This window comes from Daucus carota, chromosome 2 (genome assembly GCF_001625215.2).
Source record: "Daucus carota subsp. sativus chromosome 2, DH1 v3.0, whole genome shotgun sequence".
Lineage (NCBI taxonomy): Eukaryota > Viridiplantae > Streptophyta > Magnoliopsida > Apiales > Apiaceae > Daucus > Daucus carota.
In genome coordinates this window covers 46,353,469-46,372,018 of record NC_030382.2, presented here as the reverse complement: position 1 = coordinate 46,372,018, position 18,550 = coordinate 46,353,469, and the positions used below count along the sequence as shown (strand labels likewise).

Genomic DNA, 18,550 nt, shown 5'->3' with positions numbered 1-18,550 from the left:
GTAATGGGCTTGAGATTGAAATATAGAATTGTTTGCAGAGTGTTTACAATTAATTAAAGACCAAGAATTCACATGACCCATGGCCATATCATAACTTAACCGTTGTAGTATATAATGCAGTTGTCTTTGCTTCACATTACCCACATTTTGTGCATAAACAGAAAATCTAGAGCATAGGTGTTAATTAAAATCACCTCTGTGGCTGAAAATTTAATTTTTGAAATAGAGGATTCTGATGTGCAACATATATGACCCAGATGCCCAAAATTATGAACTTCACATATACTGGACTTTATTGATGACCAGTGAGACATATCGAGTATATTTGGTTTGGTTGTAACCGAAGGTGTCAGTATTAGGATATCCCTCGTTTATTTTGGTGACTTTGATGTGTAGCGCCATATGATGCCTCCTACTAAGTTGTTTGCTGCGTGTGAAGCCATGGGAACGATGATGCTGGAGGACAAAATTGTAGCATAACCATAGGCAAATCCAACAAATGCTGCCCTACAGAGAGTTCAGCAGTACATTAATATTCATCATTAAGTCACTTTGGTTTCCTATATTTACTCTGCGCAAATACATTGTTGCGTATAATTATGCTACATAAATCGTCCAAGCTATTCATCAAGTAAAGCATAACATGTACCAGACTGCAAAAGAATATTTTCGGCCACTGCCCAGGTGCAGGACTCCAAAAATGATTCCAACTATTAACGCACTCTTCCAGTTGACTCCTATAAGTGGAAGCATTGTACCGCGGAAAAGAAGTTCCTAAGCAGTTTACACATGCATAAAAGTAATTCAGACAATAAAATTGAAATAAATGGTAATCAAATCAAGAAAATTTCTGTTTTTTAATGCTCACCTCACTAAATCCTGACAGTGAAGCTACAGCCAAGTAATCTAAAGGCTGCAGTGAAGAAAGAACCTACAGAAAAACCAAAGCAGTGTCATAAGATCTTTTAGTGCAATCTAGTTTAATGTAAAACAACCAAGATGGAGTATATAGATAATTAGATATCTAATGAGTTCGATCGCAACTAAATTGTAACATACAGACATCCCGCTGAGTCAATAGTTTCCAAATTTGTATGGCTATACCTAGTAGAACAGGTAGACGGGTAACAACAATAAAAAAAGCCCATGAAACGTTCTTGAGAGTAATGCAGCATATAGAGAGTATCAACCTGTTGATTGGCTGCTTCACTTGACTCAGCAAAATCAGGCCATGTCTGCAATAGCAAATACCGGCATGATGATACCAATACAACCAGCCCTGTAATTAACTCAATATGCCACATCTGGAAACCAACTGTCAATACATAATGCCCTTAGTGAGCTTCCATATGTACCTCACATAGTCAAGTTATCAGATATCAGATTTCTAAAGGTTATGTAAAATGATTTACAGGATGAATTTTGGCTGGTTTTAACTTTAAAGAGAAATGTTGGTGTAATTGTTTTTGTTCCCCATATCTGCGCAGACTGGATATGAAATGTAAGTATGAGATTAGTATTTGTGAGCATTACATACATGATATGTCCGTAGAGCAGTCGGCAATAGGCCATCCTTCCATTGATGCAACATGAGAAAGCTGCAAGATAATAAGAAGAATAATATTGTTATTAAGCAAAATTCTTACAGAATGTGTAAAGTAATAAGCAAGGTAATAGGATGGCGTAATCAATATCAACAAGTCCCAACTCTAAATAATACTTGGGATGGCCAGTGACAAGCTTTAATAAATCAGGCAAATTTGCCAGGATTCAGCAACCACTGCTTGGTAGCTAATAGGCCAATGATTTTCCACCAGCCATAAGTCAGTATCTAAAGGACATGATTATACCTGTCGTATGGTCACTCCTAGAGCAGCTATCAAAATAGAAGTTGAAGTGCAAGCCTGAAGAACAGAAGTCCTGGAAGGTAAGGAAGTTGACATTGTCGAGTCCAGATTATCAGTAGACATCATACTATTGTCTTGAACAGAAGCATCTTTTGACATCGACTCATCTTCAGATCCAGCTCTATCAGATGCATTAGCATTATCAGGGAGTGCAGTTGCATTCTTTTGGGCGTCCCCTTTTCTTCGGAACTTCTTAGTGGATTTCTTGCTTGCAAATACTCGAGTCCTGGCTCTAAGTTTCTACAAGGTGGTTTAGAATCTATGAGCGGAGAGAGGGGGAGGGACATAGGTAAAACTGCCAAATGATTTAAATACCTAATTGCAGTCTTTAAAACTTACATTGCATGACTCTGCAGGTAACAAAATCGGGGAACTGTAGTGAACGCGTAATTTCCTACCTAGTCATATTTGATATCAGATAAACCTATTATAACCATCAATGATTTAAATTTAGACAAACATAGATCAAAATAAACTCGTATATACACATGCCAGCAATAGTACAGGAACCAAAGAGCGTGTGATTGTGTCCACACCCTTTACAGGCGAGGTCGAGGCTTACAGCTTTGTCGAAGGCAAAATGAGTGTGTGATTGTGCTCAATTAGCCAAAGAAACACTCTGCTGCTTTCTCTATCACCACAGTAATGCAATATAAGAATACAAAGACTGGAAAACAGTGCTTGAACATATTAGTTGCAGCAGGTGAGAAGCTGCATAATCAAACTATATTCAAGAATCGAAAAGAAAGCATTTTTATTGGTTCTCAATCCTCAACTTTTAAACCTAACTAAAAGATGAGAAAACCCAGAAAGCAAATTACAAAAGAACAAGAAACACAAAGTAGATGGGTATAAATATATACCATAGCTGAGGTTGAATGTAGATAGAGTTCCTCCAGCTTTAGAAACCCATGAACAATTCATGGTGAGCAAACCCATCATCCCCCAAGTTGTATCTTTTGATTAAATTTAACAAAAAAGGGTGAGATCTTATTAAGTGGACACTCCCAGTTCAAAGATTATGGTCCAAAATTAAGGGGTTTTTTAAATTTTGATAAGCAAAAATAGTTTTCTTTGTTGGAGTAATATTTAGAAAAGTAAATTGAAAATTATTAAGGCAGAAGACCTCTATACATATATACTGTATTTCATTAATTTTATTCCTTTTGGTATGCATCTGATATTACACAATTATTTTTATGATTTTTATATTAAAACACAAAATATCCAACAGTATATTTGTCAAATATAGCAAAGCCAGGTTGAAAATTAAATAGGCTGACATGTGACACATTTATCAATATATATTTTCTATTGAAAAAAAAAAAACTACCTTGGTTACAAAACTAGACTAATGAAACTCTGCAATCATCTTAGATGAAACAGATGGAGTAGGAGAGACATCTGAGTTAAAATCTGCCTATAGCCCGGCAAAATTTATGAGATCAGTGTTCAAATGAATAAATGATACAAGAAAAGTTTTGAATCACTACAAATCTACAATGTAATGGCTATCAATCGAATATTGAATGAAAAACATGTACAAATCTGCAAAATGGATTATATGAATATGAAACACTAACAATGTGCATGTTTAAATATGTGCAGTGCTGGAATTTACTATATTAACTATCTATGATACAGTTTGCAACTGAGAACTGGCATTTGATTTTCTGGCAGGGTAATCTTAGGCCTTGTTACAAAATACTGCCCAGAAGCCATAAATTCAAGAAGAGACAATATAAAATTACACCAATTCTTGCCTGTGGACGAACCATCAGAGCTCGGTCACCAGCTACCCTGAATTCAATTAGAAAATCTAGGTTAATACTTTACTTGTCTTAAAAACTCGGTTCTAATCAACATTATAGTCTAGATAAAAGATGTTAACACTATTTTGCATCCCTGACAACTCCTGTCAAGAGTTTTACAAAATTTCCGAGGTGTGTTTCAAGATTTGCGGCATTTCTGGTTATTTATTGATTTTCTTAAAACCGAAATTAAAAAAAAATTAATATATTATTAGCACTTTACCAAATTCCGTCTATTCTATCTGCAATTGTCCTCCCTTGTCTTGGAACCAAACCTGATGCTATTAGTGACTTGAATACATAACCTGCAATACAATGAAGCTTAATGTATTTCCTCTGGAACCAGACAGAATAAGATAACCAACAGAATGATTATTAAGAACCTAACCTTTCTCTTCAGCCGTATCCTTTTTGCTGATCAGACGATCAGATTCTGAGTCTATATCGATTGCTAGGTGGTCATTTGATCCCTTTCTTAAAGTTACATTAGTAGATGAGGCTGCAGGTGGAATGGGTATGTTCACAAGTGGTCCCTGCATGAGGTCAAGCGTAGTATTCACATTAATCAAAAACAGTACTACATTCCTAAATACTAGTAATGGAGTACTGAGCAGGGCTTGCTAATTATCTCTTTTATCTACATTCAGATATTCCTTCTTCTTTAATGGAGTACAAACACTGACATGCTAAAACATATACTAGCATATCTCAGCACCCAAGACTAAAGACATATTACGAGATTCAAAACAAACTAAAGATGTAACTAGACAATTTTAAGTTTTTAACCATACAGCCATCAGGACATAACCAAATGTATTAATAAAATTTGGAACAAGTAAAACACCTGACGAGAAAGTTAACCAAAGTAACTGCATTTTGAGAAAGAGAAAGTGTTTTATCATTGGTGAAGTAGTCGATATGGTATATAAACAGGTATTAATAATTACCCCATCTTCGATTTCAGATATTTCTGAACGAGTAGACAATGCATGAGCTTCATGATCCTCTCGTTCTTGAATAGAGTTTGTCAAAGCTCCCCTTCCCTTATTAGATTCTTCAAAGAATTTGACCTTACTTGATAGTTCATCCACAACCTCTTGAGTCCGCAAAATCTTAGTGTCAAGCTCTTGGGCTTTGGATCTTGAATTCTCAGAATCCCAAATAATGGCTGTAACGAGCTTCTCCAACAATGGAAGTTGTCCAATGACATCAGCAGTTCTCTGTGTTTCAGCCATCTCATTACCTCCTAACTTATGAACCATGTTCTTTAATCCTTTTGCCAGTTCAAACAGCTCATGTTCCATTTTCTCATAATTCTGCTTGTCTATAATGTGTTTAGAAACTTCCTCTTTCAGATGTTCAATTTCAATAGCTTGATCCTTAACAATTGTTTCTTGTAATTCATTGTTGAATGACACGGAACCTATCTCATGTTGCATTCCACCAACCCAATCAACAATGTAATACAGCTTTTTAATAAAATTGGAATCATGGGGCTCTAATTCCTTTACTTCAAAATCTGTGGGGATCTTGATTCTATCTATCTTCCTGGAGAGAGATTTCAACTGGGGTGCTGATAGGAGAGTGTCTTCTGTGAACCAAAAGAAAAAAGACGTAAGTGTTATAGATAGGTACTATTCAACCTTGAAAGTTAAATGCTATATCAAATTAAACAAAATATGGTACCTTTTTCTTTCTTCAAGATGTTGTACATAGTCATAATTTCTTTTTCTCTCTCCTGCCATTTGCCTTCTTGTGCTTGATGCTCCTTTAGTTTATCATTAATATTACTGCATAATATTTTTGACGCTTCTAGATCAGCTTCCAACTTGGACACCCTACTCTGATAGAAATCCCTTTCTCCTATGGCTTTGCTGAAAGCAGCGCTACTTTCTTTCAAATTTCTCCGCAAGTTTTCCACAGTTGTACCCATATGTTGTAACTGTTCGATCAGTTTCTGAACAATTTTAGCACCGGATAACAGCTCGTTAGCAGTCTTGATATATTTGCTGCTGACAAGTGTGGCCTGATGCTCAGGATCTGTGCTAATTGTTCTTACATCTGAAAACAGGCTATTATCTAAATCATCAATCCCAGGGAATGAACCTGATTCTAGCAAACTATTCTCATCTCTAAACTTCAGTTCTAGGGTTGCATCACAACAAGCAGACAATAAAATTGCAATATTATTCTCCAGCATCTGCATTGCATTTTCTTGTGCCTGCTTATTATTTTCCATATTGTTCATAACCTGCTTTAAAGATTTAATATGCTCCCATCTAACAAGAGATTCATCTCTTGTTGCTACTAATTTTTTTGATAAAGATGTGATCATCATATCCATAAATGAAGAAGAACTTTCAAATACTTCGACGATAAATTTGTTTTTAAACTGGAGATTGTCCACTGTTTTTCCAATACATTGAGTAAAACTGTCATCATCTGCAGTATCCACCTCTCCATCAAACATTTCAATGATCTTAAAATTGTGAAGACCATCTGTGAATCGATTCAGAGCAAAAGAGTCTTCCTACAAGGCACACAAAGGAAAGTTCATCAAAAATGTTCTACAAAGAATGAAAATTTTAGATTAAAAACTAAAAGGTTCTGTACAGAGACTATGAGGAATTTTCTCCGCGGTATAGTTGGAGACTAAAGTATGCTGTGCAAACATTACAGGAAGCAAGGGTGAGAGAATGTGATATGTGGTATGGAACTTCTCAACTTCTCCAGGGAAGTTGTACATGCTCTGATAGCCTTTATTGGCGTTTAACAAGTTATTCGTACATGTCATCTCCACACAAAGAAAAAAATGAGTAGGTTTAGTATTACAGCGAGTCATTGACCAATAGATCAACCAGTGACTACATCAAACCACAAATATTATAATTAAAAGAAAGATTGGGTATTATGAAGTAGAATGAAAAAAGATTAGGAGAGAGGCATTCAATAATGATTTTTTAGAGATTCAACAACCCCAGATGGCTGTCATTATAAAATGTGTTGCCCTTCTTAGATACACAGATAATTCAAGCAGGGGCTTTTTTCCACTTTACTTCCATGTTCTACTAGAAGTTGATGCTTGTATTTAATTGAAAATCCAAAAAATTCAAGGCATAACAAAGTCTTAGGCATATCGTGCATAAAAGCTTTTTCATTACGGTTACTGATAAGATCATAATAAAAGGATTACATTTCACCTCAGAACTTGGTAAATTCTGCCACTTATTCACGTCCTTTTCAATGAAATGATCCATTATGTCTTTAAGGATGTCATCAATATCTTTCAGGCTGTCAAATTTCTTTTGAAAGCTTTCCTTCAGTAGGCACAACATTAAATCATCCTTCAGAATACATTGAAGATTAGTGAGGTGACCATAGAGCTCATGAGACCCAATTCTTTTGGTGGCACGGGGTCCCGCCAGTTCTTGCATGCATGCATTTAACCGTGACTTGAGATCTGCAATTTCTTGCTCAGCATTATGCTTGTCACCCAACTCTTTCATACATGAGTTCAATTGAGATTTAAGATCTAAAATCTCCTGTTTAGCAGCTTCCCTTTCACCACTAATAGCAGATATTGTATTTTCCGCTTTCCAGATTGTTTCTTCGTATGACTTTATACTGATGGATGCATCTTCAAGCTTGCGGACTTGCAAGCCAACTTCTTCTTTGAGCTTTTCTATCTCAATCTCCAAATTAGTCCTACCAACTTGTGCCGTATAATTTTCATCGGCCAGAAGAGACATTTTCGTCTGTACTTGTGATATTGAATCTTCAAGGGATTTTATGGTTTTCTGGGCCTCAGCTAGCTCACTTCTAAGATAAGACGCCTCCTCTTTGACTTTATGGAGCTCCGTTAATGCAGCAGTTCTGGAAACTTGTAAATCTTCTTTCTCATCAATGATCATAGTGATTTGGTTCTCAGCAAGAGCTAAGTCATTAGACTTGGTAATAGATTCCTCTTTTACTATCTCCAACTCGCGTTGTGCCTGTGCTTTAGCAGCTTCACACTCACTAATATACCCAGCAAGCCTTTGCACCTTTTCTGTAGGCTCTTTAACAGCTGACCCATCTGGAAGTCTGATACTCTCAATTGATTCAATCAATCTTTGTAACATTCCATTCCTCTCAGACAATAACTGCTCTAGCTGATCTCTCTGTTCTTTTATAGCATCGAGATCCATCTCCAACCTTGGAACACAATCAGCCTCAGTTGACAATTTATGGTTTGCATTCCTGTAGTCATTTAGAGTAACTTTTAGTTGCTCTAATTCAAGAGTTATATTCTGTATTGATGCATTCTTTTCATCCAGAATTTTTTTCAAGTTTTCCCGTTCTTGAACCAGTCCTTTGCCTTTCTTAACTGCCACGGATAACTTTTCCCTAAGAAGGGCAGCTTTCTCTTCAGAACGTGAAAGATCATTCATTAGAGTGTCTTTCTCATCTTTTAGATTATGCAGTTCTTCAGAAATGACTGTTATTTTATATTTTAGTTGGTTCACCTCTGATTCCTTTAGCATCTCCTCTTCTAAAAGTGTTTCGAACAGCATAGCTTCAAAGTCTCTTATGTACAAAACACATTGAAATCTTTTGGCTATTTCACTTTCTACCTGAGAAGACTGAACAGAGGATTCATCTCGTGGCTTTAATTTTTGGAAGCATTGATCAATGATACAGTCCAAGTCAGCCTGCATCTCTTCTGGATTATTTAAGGCTATACCTGATGCTTCCTGCAACATCTTGACCAATCGGCCCTTGTCCAATGAAATCTGATGCTCTTTCTCTACTTTTTCTTCATACTTGTACTTCGAAGTTTCAAACATTTCTTTGAAATAATGCTTTTCTTGTGTTTCTGTGAATATTGATAAAGTCAGTCGATCAATCTCATTGTGTGCAGCTTCTCTTGTTTTATCCAGAAGCTGTTTCATGTCCTCCCACTCTTTAACAAGTTTTTCTTTTTCTTTAACCATCGAGGATAAGTTTTCCCGCAAAATAAAGGTGCTTTCTTCAGAATGTAATAGTTTATTCTGTAGAGTATCTTTCTCATCGTTCAAATCATGTAGTTCTTGAGAGAGCACTAATATTTTATTAGCCAGGTTATTCACCTGAGATCTATCTAGCATGTCCTCCTCCAAAACATTTTCGAAAAGAATAGCCTCTTGATCCCTAATGTACAAGAGACTCTGAATCCTATCAAACAGTTCATGGGCCACCTGAGAAAACTCAGTAGAAACTCTGGCTTTTTCTCGTAATTTTTGGAAGCAAATGTCCATGATATTGTCCATTCCAGATTGTTGCTCTTCAGAATCAGTCATTGCTATTCCAGATGCCTCATGTAACATACTGACAAGCCGATTCCTTTCTAGCATAATGTGATGCTCTCTATCCACAATTCCTTCGTACTTGTACAATAGATCTTCAAGCTCGTCCTTGAGATAATCTTTTTCTTGTATTTCTGTTAACATTAATGCAGTAAGTCGATCAATCTCATTATGTGCAACTTCTCTTGTTGTATACAAAAGCTGCTTAGCATTTTCTCGCTCTTGAACCAATCCTTTGCCTTTTTTAACTGCCATAGATAATTTCTCCCTCAGAAGTGAAGCTTTCTCTTCTGAACATGAAAGAGCATTCTGCAGAGATTCATTCTCCTCTTTTATATTACATAGTTCTTGCGAAATCACCTCTACCTTATTCGCCAACTGGTTCACCTCTGATCTAGTCATTATGTCCTCCTCCAAAACTTTCTTAAACAGCATAGCTTCCTGATCCCTCGTGTACAAGAGGCTCTGCATTCTTTCAAATATTTCCCTTACCACGTGAGATGATCCAATAGAAACACAAGTTTTCTCTTTTGTTTTTCCAAGAAATCGGTCAATCATAAATCCCATATCACTGGGCAGCCCTTCTGCATCGTTCATAGCAATTCCAGATGCCTCGTGTAACAGCCTCACTGTTCGATCCTTCTCCAATGAATTCTGATGCTCCTTCTCAACCATCCTATCGTATCTGTATCTTAAATTCTCAAGCTCCTCTTGGAGACAATGCTTCTCATGTGATTCTGCCAATGTCAATGCAGTAAGTCGCTCAATCTCATTATTTGCAGCTTCTGTTGTAATGACATGTTCCAACTTGCCTATGAGTTTGTTGTTCTCATTTGTAAGCCATTGCACTTTCCCTAAAATATCCACCAACTTAAGTTCCTCGGGCAAATGACTCTCAAACAAAACTCTCTCACAGTTATCAATAAGGGTAGTCTTTTCTGAAAGCTCTTCCTGCAGAAAAGCAGCTAAAATTTCACACTTAACCAGCTCTTGCTTACATAACTCGGCAGCTTCCAGAGCACTAGATTTCTCTTGAATTTCAATAGAACATCTCTCAAGCTGATTTGTCTTATCAGCAAGTGACAGTTTCAGTGAATCACGTTGCTGGACCACCGCCTTTCCTTTTGTTACGGCTAAATTAAGCTTTTCTTTGGTATTATTACACCTTGCCTTCTCATGTTCAAGCTCTGCTTTAATTTTTTCAATATTTGCATTTGCAGTATCAATGATGACACTACACCGTTTGAGTTCTTCTCTCATTCTCCAGTTATTCTCTTCCAACTCTGTTACTCTCTGTGTGAAATCTACTTCTTTTCTTCTCAGCTCTAACAGCTCTTCACGCGCAGAAAGAAAAATTGACCCCTCATCTTGCAAAATGTGATCCGACCTAACATTTGTTATGCACTGCCCAAGTAGATTCGATTCAGAAAGCAAACTATTATGCTTCTCAATCAAAAATGTGATGCTTTTTTCAATATGGAACATTTTTTGGGTGAATGAGTTATCCAACAATTCTTCTTGATTAGGCGCTGACGTGAGACAATTTAACACCCTGTCTGCAATGGCCTCAGCATCATGTTGTACTGAAGACCCACTTATTCTAGCACTGAGCTCGTGAATTTCATAATCTTTCTTGTGTAGGATCGAGTAAAGTTCACTGAGAGTGCCTTGAGTCTGGGAGCGTTCATCCAGAACATCCTTAACAAACTTGGAACAATTATATATCATATCCTGCAATTGTGCATCAGTAACCACAGACTTCTCACCCACCCATATGCCTGAGTCATAATGGTCAATAAACCCCCCATTATTTTCATTGACCAACGACCCTTGTGTGCTCAAAGCACTGAGCTGATAATGGAGATTAGCAAGTCCTTGCATAACCGATTTTCTTTCTGCCTGCAAAAAAATAATTGTAATTTTTTTTAATTAAATGGGGAAAAGAAAAAGAAAAGAACTATCAAGACTTAGCTCATAGACCTCGTATTCCTGTGCAAAGCTTTCTTTCTCAGCAACAGTTTTTCCAAGCATTGCCCGCACAGATTCCAGCTCACCTGTCGAATCCTTCCCATTGTCTGATTCATTAAAATTGGTTTTTCCAATGTCGCTATAGCCCTCAAACCTTTCATGGGGTTCATACGTTTCCATTCCTTTACTGTTATCAGCAACATTAGCTCTCCCATCATAAGATACTAGTTCATCAGGGCAATCAACAAACATGTCATCTTTTCCCCCATCCTCAGTACCTTTTCCTTTATTTTGGCCGTCTAGTACTCTATCCACCCCATTATCCTGGTCTATACCTTCTACCTGCACCAAGTGGACTTGCTAAATTATTTTATGCGCACACAATTAAAATCAGGGAAACAAACATGATTTAACCGAATTCTCAATTTCTGACCTTAATAAGATTTTGCAGTCTCGAGTAACAAATTCGAGCAAGATTCATGAGAAGTACTAAACATAGAAGCTAAAAAAGATTTAAAATTATAATTGGTACCTGAGTGGCAGGGCTGTGCTCACCATCAGTTTCTCCAGCTGAAATATCTTCTGGAGAAGCATCTACCAACTCATCAGAATCATAATTTCCTGACATTTTAATCTCTCATAATCTGTAACAGTCCAAACTTCTTTAGAAATAAATTAACACATATTAATATATATAATAATATACATGTAAAGACATGTGCATGTTATATACATGCATGCATTGATGGATGTAATTAATTCAAGAAACGAACGATAGAAAAACCCTAATGAGATATGAAGTATAAACAACATAAAAGATGGAGTTTTTCTAATTTAAAAAGACAGAATTACCTCAAGAATTAAAATAGTACATACAATGGATCCGCTAATTGCACCGCAAGGAACACAAAATTTTGCCTCTGCTTTCAATAACAATGGTTTCTGTCCGGCTTCAACGACACCGTACTATGCTGTTACTATATAAAATAAATAAATAAGTTCAGCGGAAAATACATTATGAGAATATTTGGAGGAGCAAATATTATATATCCCCTCGGTCCCAAAATACACGCCACTTTGAGGTTAAATTTTTATTAAAAAAAAAAAGTTTAAAAAATAATATGTAGAAGTATATTATTTTTGCATCTCAAATTACGTGAAAAAAAGTTAAAGTGACACGTATTTTGAGACGGAAAGAGTATCAAAGATCTCTTGTTAAAGGCATGATCCGGTAGCGTCTAAACGAATCACTCCTATAAAACTAACATTGACAAAAAATAAAAGAAATTCTCAAGGTTACCAACAGTCATACAAGTTAGTACTCCTTCCATCCCAAATTAGATAGCCCCGTTAACTTGGGCACACAATTTAAGGTTCATTGACCGCATAGATACGTGACTTATTTTTAAAATTTTATTTTTGCAAATAAAAATTAAAATATGAAATTTTCATTTATAAAAGAAAAAATAAATTTCGGAAATAGACGGTCAATGCACCTAAAGTTACGTGCGACATTTAATTTGGGATGGAGGTAGTATTTTTTTTACCAGTTATTTAGCTTCGTTATCTGATTTAAGACTTCTGAAGTTACAAATCTACCATCTCTACAAACTTTAAACATGGTCGTATCAGGGTCTGAAGAATGGCAACCTTTCAATAAACATTACCTTCTCCAACTAGGTGGTTACCCAAAAATCTTTGTTCAACACTAGATCCCCAATACGTTTGAAGAAAAAGAAAAAAAGAAAGCTGGTATGTCCTCGTTAAAGATGCGATTGTGGATCAGAACTGTTGAAACTCACTTGCGTAAAAAGAAAACCTGAGAAGCAACCAAAGTTCCAGAAACAAAAGGACTGACATTAACCATGACAATGTATCGCTTGGATACTTATTGACCACCCACAAGTTTAACACGAAACAACAACGAGGTTTTTGTGCCGGACTCTATGTACACCTATGAGTCGGCTGTTCTATCTATACAACATTCGTTCCACTTTTGAATCAAAACAGGTATTCATAGTACATGAAGAAAAGACCATCTGGGATATCTTTTGGGAGGCTGTTGATGTATAGGTAAAAGCGCAGCAAGTCTTCCTTTGAAACGGTATCATTGTCTATCACGTCATTGCCACAGGTGAGAACCCACAAGTCTCCTGACCTGACTCTCTTTATGCTACCACGACAAAAGGGACATGATTCTGATCTGGCATTCCTGTCAATTGTCAGAATTTCCATATTAGGAATCGGAAGTAAAAGATACATCTAACCTAATACCAGATTATAGGTACTTAATTACCAATCACGATAGCAGTTAATGCACATCGCATGACAGCAATTAGGCAAGACAATTTTGGTACAAGGCTCCAAACATATGCCACATTCATCTTCTCTCTCAAGATCAATATTGGAGAAGCTAGTTTCCGCTTCTAGTTTCTTCTTGCTAATGATTCCCAATTCTGGTTTCTCATCCTTAATGTTAGTTAGCTCCAAGTCATTATGGAGTCGCCGCAGAGATGGCAATATAACAGCTGAAATTGTTTACATCAAAGTAAAGCAAAAACAGTCAAGAGCAATTACATTTACCACATTCCACAAAACTATTTTAGTATTAAGTTTCTTTAAAACTAGATATAACAAACCATAGAAGTCTTTAATGGTTGCCTTTCTCCCACGTCCAGATATCTTCGGTTTTCCATCTCTTTGAACCTACAAAAGGCAAAATAGTTTGAAAAGTAATTTTTATAAGAAAAATATTCAAGCAATATTTTCAAACATATCTAATGTACGTCAGAAAATTACCAAGCTGTTACTAATTTAGTTCATGATTCCCCTTCCTCCTTTTTTTTCGTTTTCAATTTTTCAAATATTTAATAAAAATATTGACACATCCCTTTGTCATTGTATTATTCTATCCGTTCTGTGATCTGCGCAAATTTATGTTATACTTGTAATTGTATAATTTGTATGTAGAAAGGGTCAATTTGCCAATATATATAAGGTATGTCAAAAGGGTCAACTTGCAGATAAGGTACGCAGATTGTTTAAATCATAATACCAACCTTATATACAAGCACGTGGAAAAGATTTAGATAATTCGGTAGTAGACACGTGCATGAACAGTCAATCCACTGGAGCAAAAAGAGGAGGAGCGGTGCCAAGTGATTGTACACTAATTTCATTTGAAGGTGAGAACCGCCTTTTCCTCTTGGAATAGAAGCAGCCCTACAGCGCAAGATATAAGTTAGATGTATAAATTAATCGCTGAATAAGAACAAAACATTGTACGGATAAACTATAATAGAAGCAGCCCTACAACGCAAGATATAAGTTAAATGTATTAATTAATCGCCGAATAAGAACAAATCATTGTACGGATAAACTATAGCCATATAACGACATATTTTAGTTCAACCATAACACGACAAATATACGTCAGGTTAACGAACAACTAAACTGGACTCCATACATCTTGTAGAATGATGCTCCAATCAACTTTCAGTAATCAATACAGTTATAAGTTCGTGATCCATGCCCCAATCTGTCTAAAAGAACCACTCACCGCAACTTATATACATGACTACATCCACTACCAGTCTATCAACATATCCCTACAACATAATAACCTCAGTACTGTTCACATAAAGAACTTCTTAATGCAACATATCTACTTGTTGAAACATGAGAATTTATCATCATCCTTGACTTAGCATTAACAACAGAAATAGCAGCAAATACAAAGCTATGAGCTAGCCCCTTCCGAAACAAATAAACACTAAACACTTCACAGGGTCCTCCCAATTCTCATATTCCTGCCCCCAAACACATAAAAATCAACAGCCACCACAAAAATTCCAATTTGAGTTGCATAATTCTTTAATCAAATCATCACTATGTTAAACAAAGTCACATGATCACAAAACTTACACACATGACACCCAAAACCAATATGATCACACACAAACACTTAAACATATAACCTAAATGCAATCAATTAAGGTCTAAAAAAATCATAAAAGTAGTTTTTGTTATAAAAAACTCACAGAGAATTAGCATGTTGAATATCAGCCTCCAAGACCTTCAAAGAGTCACCACAAGAATACCTCCCAAGTGGGTAATACATCATATCCATCCCTCAACCTTCCTCTAGGAACAAAGTTTCAATCTTTGACACTTTTTTAATAGTTGAGGATGAAGATAATGAAGAAAGTGAATAAAAATGCAATCTTTATCAAGAATGAGGTGAAGGGTAAGTAGCCAAATTGAAAAAGTAAGCCTAATAATACAAGAAAAGTGTATGATTATCCAGTAGAGCAAGGAGGAGGAGAAGAACAGAAGCAGATAGGATGATGAAAGTGATAATAAAGAGGGTCTGGGAATTGGGGCGGCTTCTTTTGTGTCTTCGTCTCTGACGTAATTATTATCATAATTCTTGCTCGATTTCTCTTTTCATTTCATTTCGTTTCGGTGCTGCTAGTGATATTATCTTGCAACAATACATATCTGGTTGGGAGAGGAGTGAATTTTTGGGTGAAAAAAAGATGGGTTATTTTTCATGTTTTGACTCAACCACCACTAAGGAATACAGTAACTGCTAGATAATTGCTAGATTTATGGTGAGCGCCGATTGGAAATGAGTTTTGTGCTGTATATTATTTATTTTATTTTTTATTTTATATGTGAGGAGTGCTGCATATTGTAAATTGCGATGGGCATATTTGATTATTAAAAGATTTGGAATCGTTGATATGAATTTTTTGTGTGGTAAAATGGAACTGTTGAGTTATAGGTTTTTGAGTTGTTTATTGAAAAGTTAGATGGACTAGTATAAAAATAAAAAAAAGTTCGATGGACTAAATAATTTTAGTACATCATTGAATGTAGATATTAATTTATATTTGGAAAATGTATTACTTTAGATAATAATCATGTATAGAAGGAATCAAAATATATGATTAAACCCTTTCTTCCTATTCCATGATTAATGAACCCCTTACAAATATTTTAATACTAAATTAACAATAGTTGGATATCTCTACATATATGTTCATTATAATCTAAACATAAATATTCCCTCAAAAAATTATTATATTTAATGGTGTAATTATTAAATTAGAAACGGCGAGAATTTGATTTCTTTCTATTATTGGATGAAGTAGATAGTAGGCATGTACGCGGTTCGGATTGGTTCGATTGGAGGGTAATAACCGAACCAAACCGCAACTTGCGGTTTTCTAAAATCTCAAACCGCGACCAAACCGTTGGTTAAAAAAAACCAACCAAATCCACCCACGTAATTGCGGTTGGTTGCGGTTTGAGTTGCGGTTCAACCGCTAAAATAGTTAGACAAAGAAGTTCTATCATACTCCGATATAAGTTTCCATTTGGAGGATGAAATAAATTATAGTCATGGACACATTGACTAATTTATATTGGGCCTTCCTCAAAGAGTCCAATTTTCATTAATTTAGTAACTTTTTTTTATTTATGTGAATATCTATATGTAAATATATAAACATATATAATAAAAATATTTAAATTTATATAATGTGCGGTTGGCGGTTGCGGTTGGTTTTTTGCGGTTTTAAAAAAAATGAATCCGCAGCCAAACCGCAAATTAATGGTTATTAAAAAATCCATCCGCGACCGCCCACATTGTGCGGTTATCCATAATACACGGATCGGTTGCGGGTGGTTGTTGAGGTTGATGCGGTTGAGCGGATTGAATGTACAGCCCTAGTAGATAGTGTAGTGCAATGATCTTGATTAAAAATGATGGGCTAAATTGGTATGTAAAATCTGTTGTATGTGTACGAGATTGTGCCGAAAATACTGACTATAATTATTAGTTGTATTTTAAAAGTAATATATGATTATTATTTTATCTTTTTTAATAAAAATTATTATTTTTAATATGAAATATAACATTTTAGATATCCAAAGATTGTATAAATATAGCTGATATACTTGTGGATAAAGATTTTGTACTTTGGGAGATACTCTTGGCCCAGTTAAATGCATAGACCCTCGACGTGGACCAGAGCGGTGGGAGATCCTCTTGGAGCAGCTAAAGCCTAAATGGATGGACCGTGGACGTGGAACATGGATTGAACATGTAGATTGTTGTGGACTTTCCCAAGTTTTTTGTGTATTTTTTTTTCCTTTAAACTTTGGACTCTCACAAGTTAAGCTCCCAGCTGACCCTATTGGCCTATTCATTCACAACTTCCACCTCATTTCACTCATAAACGAGAACATAAGCCTCAACTTAAGTTACATATATAACAGTTTCAACCTTATGTCCTGATCACCATGACCAGATCCAAGTCAGTAATCAGCAGACTACACCATTAAGCAAAGAGAGGGACAGAGTGACAACCACCAAGTCAAACACCCTTCTGGAACCAAATGTAGGAGCCAAAGCATCAGAAAACAAATTCCTGGATCAAGTGCATTTAGTAATTTCAAGGGCTGGATCCATTTTAATTGAAGAGCCCTATGGCAAACTTTAGTCCTTCTGAGCCAATTATGAGAAGTACATGGAGCTCAAAGAATACAATGAATTTTGTGACTGTAACAAGCTAGAGCTTATAAATGGACCTCTTTTCTAGCTGCTTGCACAAATAAGTTAACAAGAAAATTAGTCTCTCACAAAGAAATAATCAAATTTTGTACACTGGCAACCTATCTTTATAGTGTCTATTGTGGTTCTATGACTAACACTTATGAAGGTCTGAATGGACTATGATATCTTACTTGAAATTGGCAAAATATAGCACTCTTTACATTATAATCTGAAAGTGAAATATTTGAGCAGGCTTCTACACCAAATTCTTTCTTTGGCAGTCTGACGATTATTTGAATTCATTTATTCTTTTCTGTAACATACTTTGAGCTGTTTCTTCGCTAAGGATTCCAAACGAGGTCGTGCACTATCAGATTCCTGTCCTTGTCTGGGAGCCGGTTTCCTTCCAACTTCTGGTGAATGAGACTGCAAGACATAACATGAAGCAGTTAGGTTTGTGCTGCTGGATATAGAGGAAATTGTAGGGGGGAGGGAATGAATTTACAGCAATATATATATATATATATATATATATATATATATATATATATATATATGCATAGCCGCATAGGTTGTAGTCTGCCTCAGAGATGATAAAAAAAAAAGAAGGGATGTCCAAAGAAAAGAAAGAACATGTAAATATTCTAAGCTGTGGCTGACATCAGTGCAACAGGTTAACGTTTCAGTTGTTTGCCCCGGATTGTTTCGTGGTGCGCAAAGAAACAAATAGCCGGATTACAGAACAAGCAGAAATGTAGCATCAAATGCTACTGTCAACCAAGCATTGTGGACTAGAATTTACTTGCAGACTTACACATGCAGAAAAATGAGCCAACACAGATAAATTTTGACAGTTAAGCTGTAACTGTTTTTCATGGGCAAGACTACCATTTCAAACAAAAGAACAGTGAAACAGAATTGAATTTGCAGGAGCGAGGATCAAACAGCAGATGTGTATAGACATACAATATGTCAAAG

General features: G+C 35.9%; 3 protein-coding genes across 4 annotated transcripts; all 3 read right to left on the bottom strand.

The window, feature by feature from the left end:
• Positions 1–15: 15 nt before the first annotated feature.
• Positions 16–2,990, bottom strand: LOC108206419 (uncharacterized). 2 transcript variants are annotated; one of them, XM_017376720.2, is made up of 8 exons: positions 2,771–2,990; positions 2,247–2,305; positions 1,851–2,147; positions 1,538–1,598; positions 1,191–1,315; positions 869–931; positions 650–774; positions 16–502 (listed from the first exon to the last, which is right to left on the bottom strand). In XM_017376720.2, the coding sequence occupies exons 1-8, from the start codon at positions 2,847–2,849 to the stop codon at positions 277–279; spliced, it is 1,035 nt and encodes a 344-aa protein (XP_017232209.1). In that variant the 5' UTR covers positions 2,850–2,990; the 3' UTR covers positions 16–276. The 2 variants fall into 2 exon arrangements, with proteins under 2 accessions (XP_017232209.1, XP_017232210.1); XM_017376721.2 differs by having other exon boundaries at positions 16–507; positions 2,771–2,983.
• Positions 2,991–6,546: 3,556 nt separating this feature from the next.
• LOC108207654 (trans-Golgi network-localized SYP41-interacting protein 1) lies at positions 6,547–11,638 on the bottom strand. The gene is made up of 4 exons (XM_064086908.1): positions 11,543–11,638; positions 11,023–11,352; positions 6,919–10,941; positions 6,547–6,582 (listed from the first exon to the last, which is right to left on the bottom strand). The coding sequence occupies exons 1-4, from the start codon at positions 11,636–11,638 to the stop codon at positions 6,547–6,549; spliced, it is 4,485 nt and encodes a 1,494-aa protein (XP_063942978.1).
• A 1,208-nt stretch (positions 11,639–12,846) lies between these two features.
• LOC108206459 (E3 ubiquitin-protein ligase AIRP2) lies at positions 12,847–15,591 on the bottom strand. The gene is made up of 5 exons (XM_017376764.2): positions 15,051–15,591; positions 14,070–14,232; positions 13,650–13,716; positions 13,307–13,538; positions 12,847–13,222 (listed from the first exon to the last, which is right to left on the bottom strand). Exons 1-5 carry the CDS (start codon positions 15,137–15,139, stop codon positions 13,012–13,014), a joined length of 762 nt encoding a protein of 253 aa, XP_017232253.1. The 5' UTR covers positions 15,140–15,591; the 3' UTR covers positions 12,847–13,011.
• Between the last annotated feature and the right edge of the window lie 2,959 nt (positions 15,592–18,550).

Bases quoted from the DNA above. Each gene is read 5' to 3' on its own strand.
- LOC108207654 (XM_064086908.1), bottom strand. From the start codon at position 11,638: ATGTCAGGAAATTATGATTCTGATGAGTTGGTAGATGCTTCTCCAGAA. The intron at 11,353-11,542 runs GTACCAATTATA...CACTTGGTGCAG, and splicing joins AGCACAGCCCTGCCACTCAG to GTAGAAGGTATAGACCAGGA. The intron at 10,942-11,022 runs GTCTATGAGCTA...ATTTTTTTGCAG, and splicing joins GCTTTGCACAGGAATACGAG to GCAGAAAGAAAATCGGTTAT.
- LOC108206419 (XM_017376720.2), bottom strand. From the start codon at position 2,849: ATGATGGGTTTGCTCACCATGAATTGTTCATGGGTTTCTAAAGCTGGA. The intron at 932-1,190 runs GTTGATACTCTC...GTTTTTCTGTAG, and splicing joins GTGAAGCAGCCAATCAACAG to GTTCTTTCTTCACTGCAGCC. The intron at 775-868 runs GTGAGCATTAAA...TAAACTGCTTAG, and splicing joins CACTGTCAGGATTTAGTGAG to GAACTTCTTTTCCGCGGTAC.
- LOC108206459 (XM_017376764.2), bottom strand. From the start codon at position 15,139: ATGGATATGATGTATTACCCACTTGGGAGGTATTCTTGTGGTGACTCT. The intron at 13,717-14,069 runs GTTGGTATTATG...TGCCTTTTGTAG, and splicing joins TCCACGTGCTTGTATATAAG to GTTCAAAGAGATGGAAAACC. The intron at 13,223-13,306 runs GTAATTAAGTAC...GACAATTGACAG, and splicing joins ATTAACTGCTATCGTGATTG to GAATGCCAGATCAGAATCAT.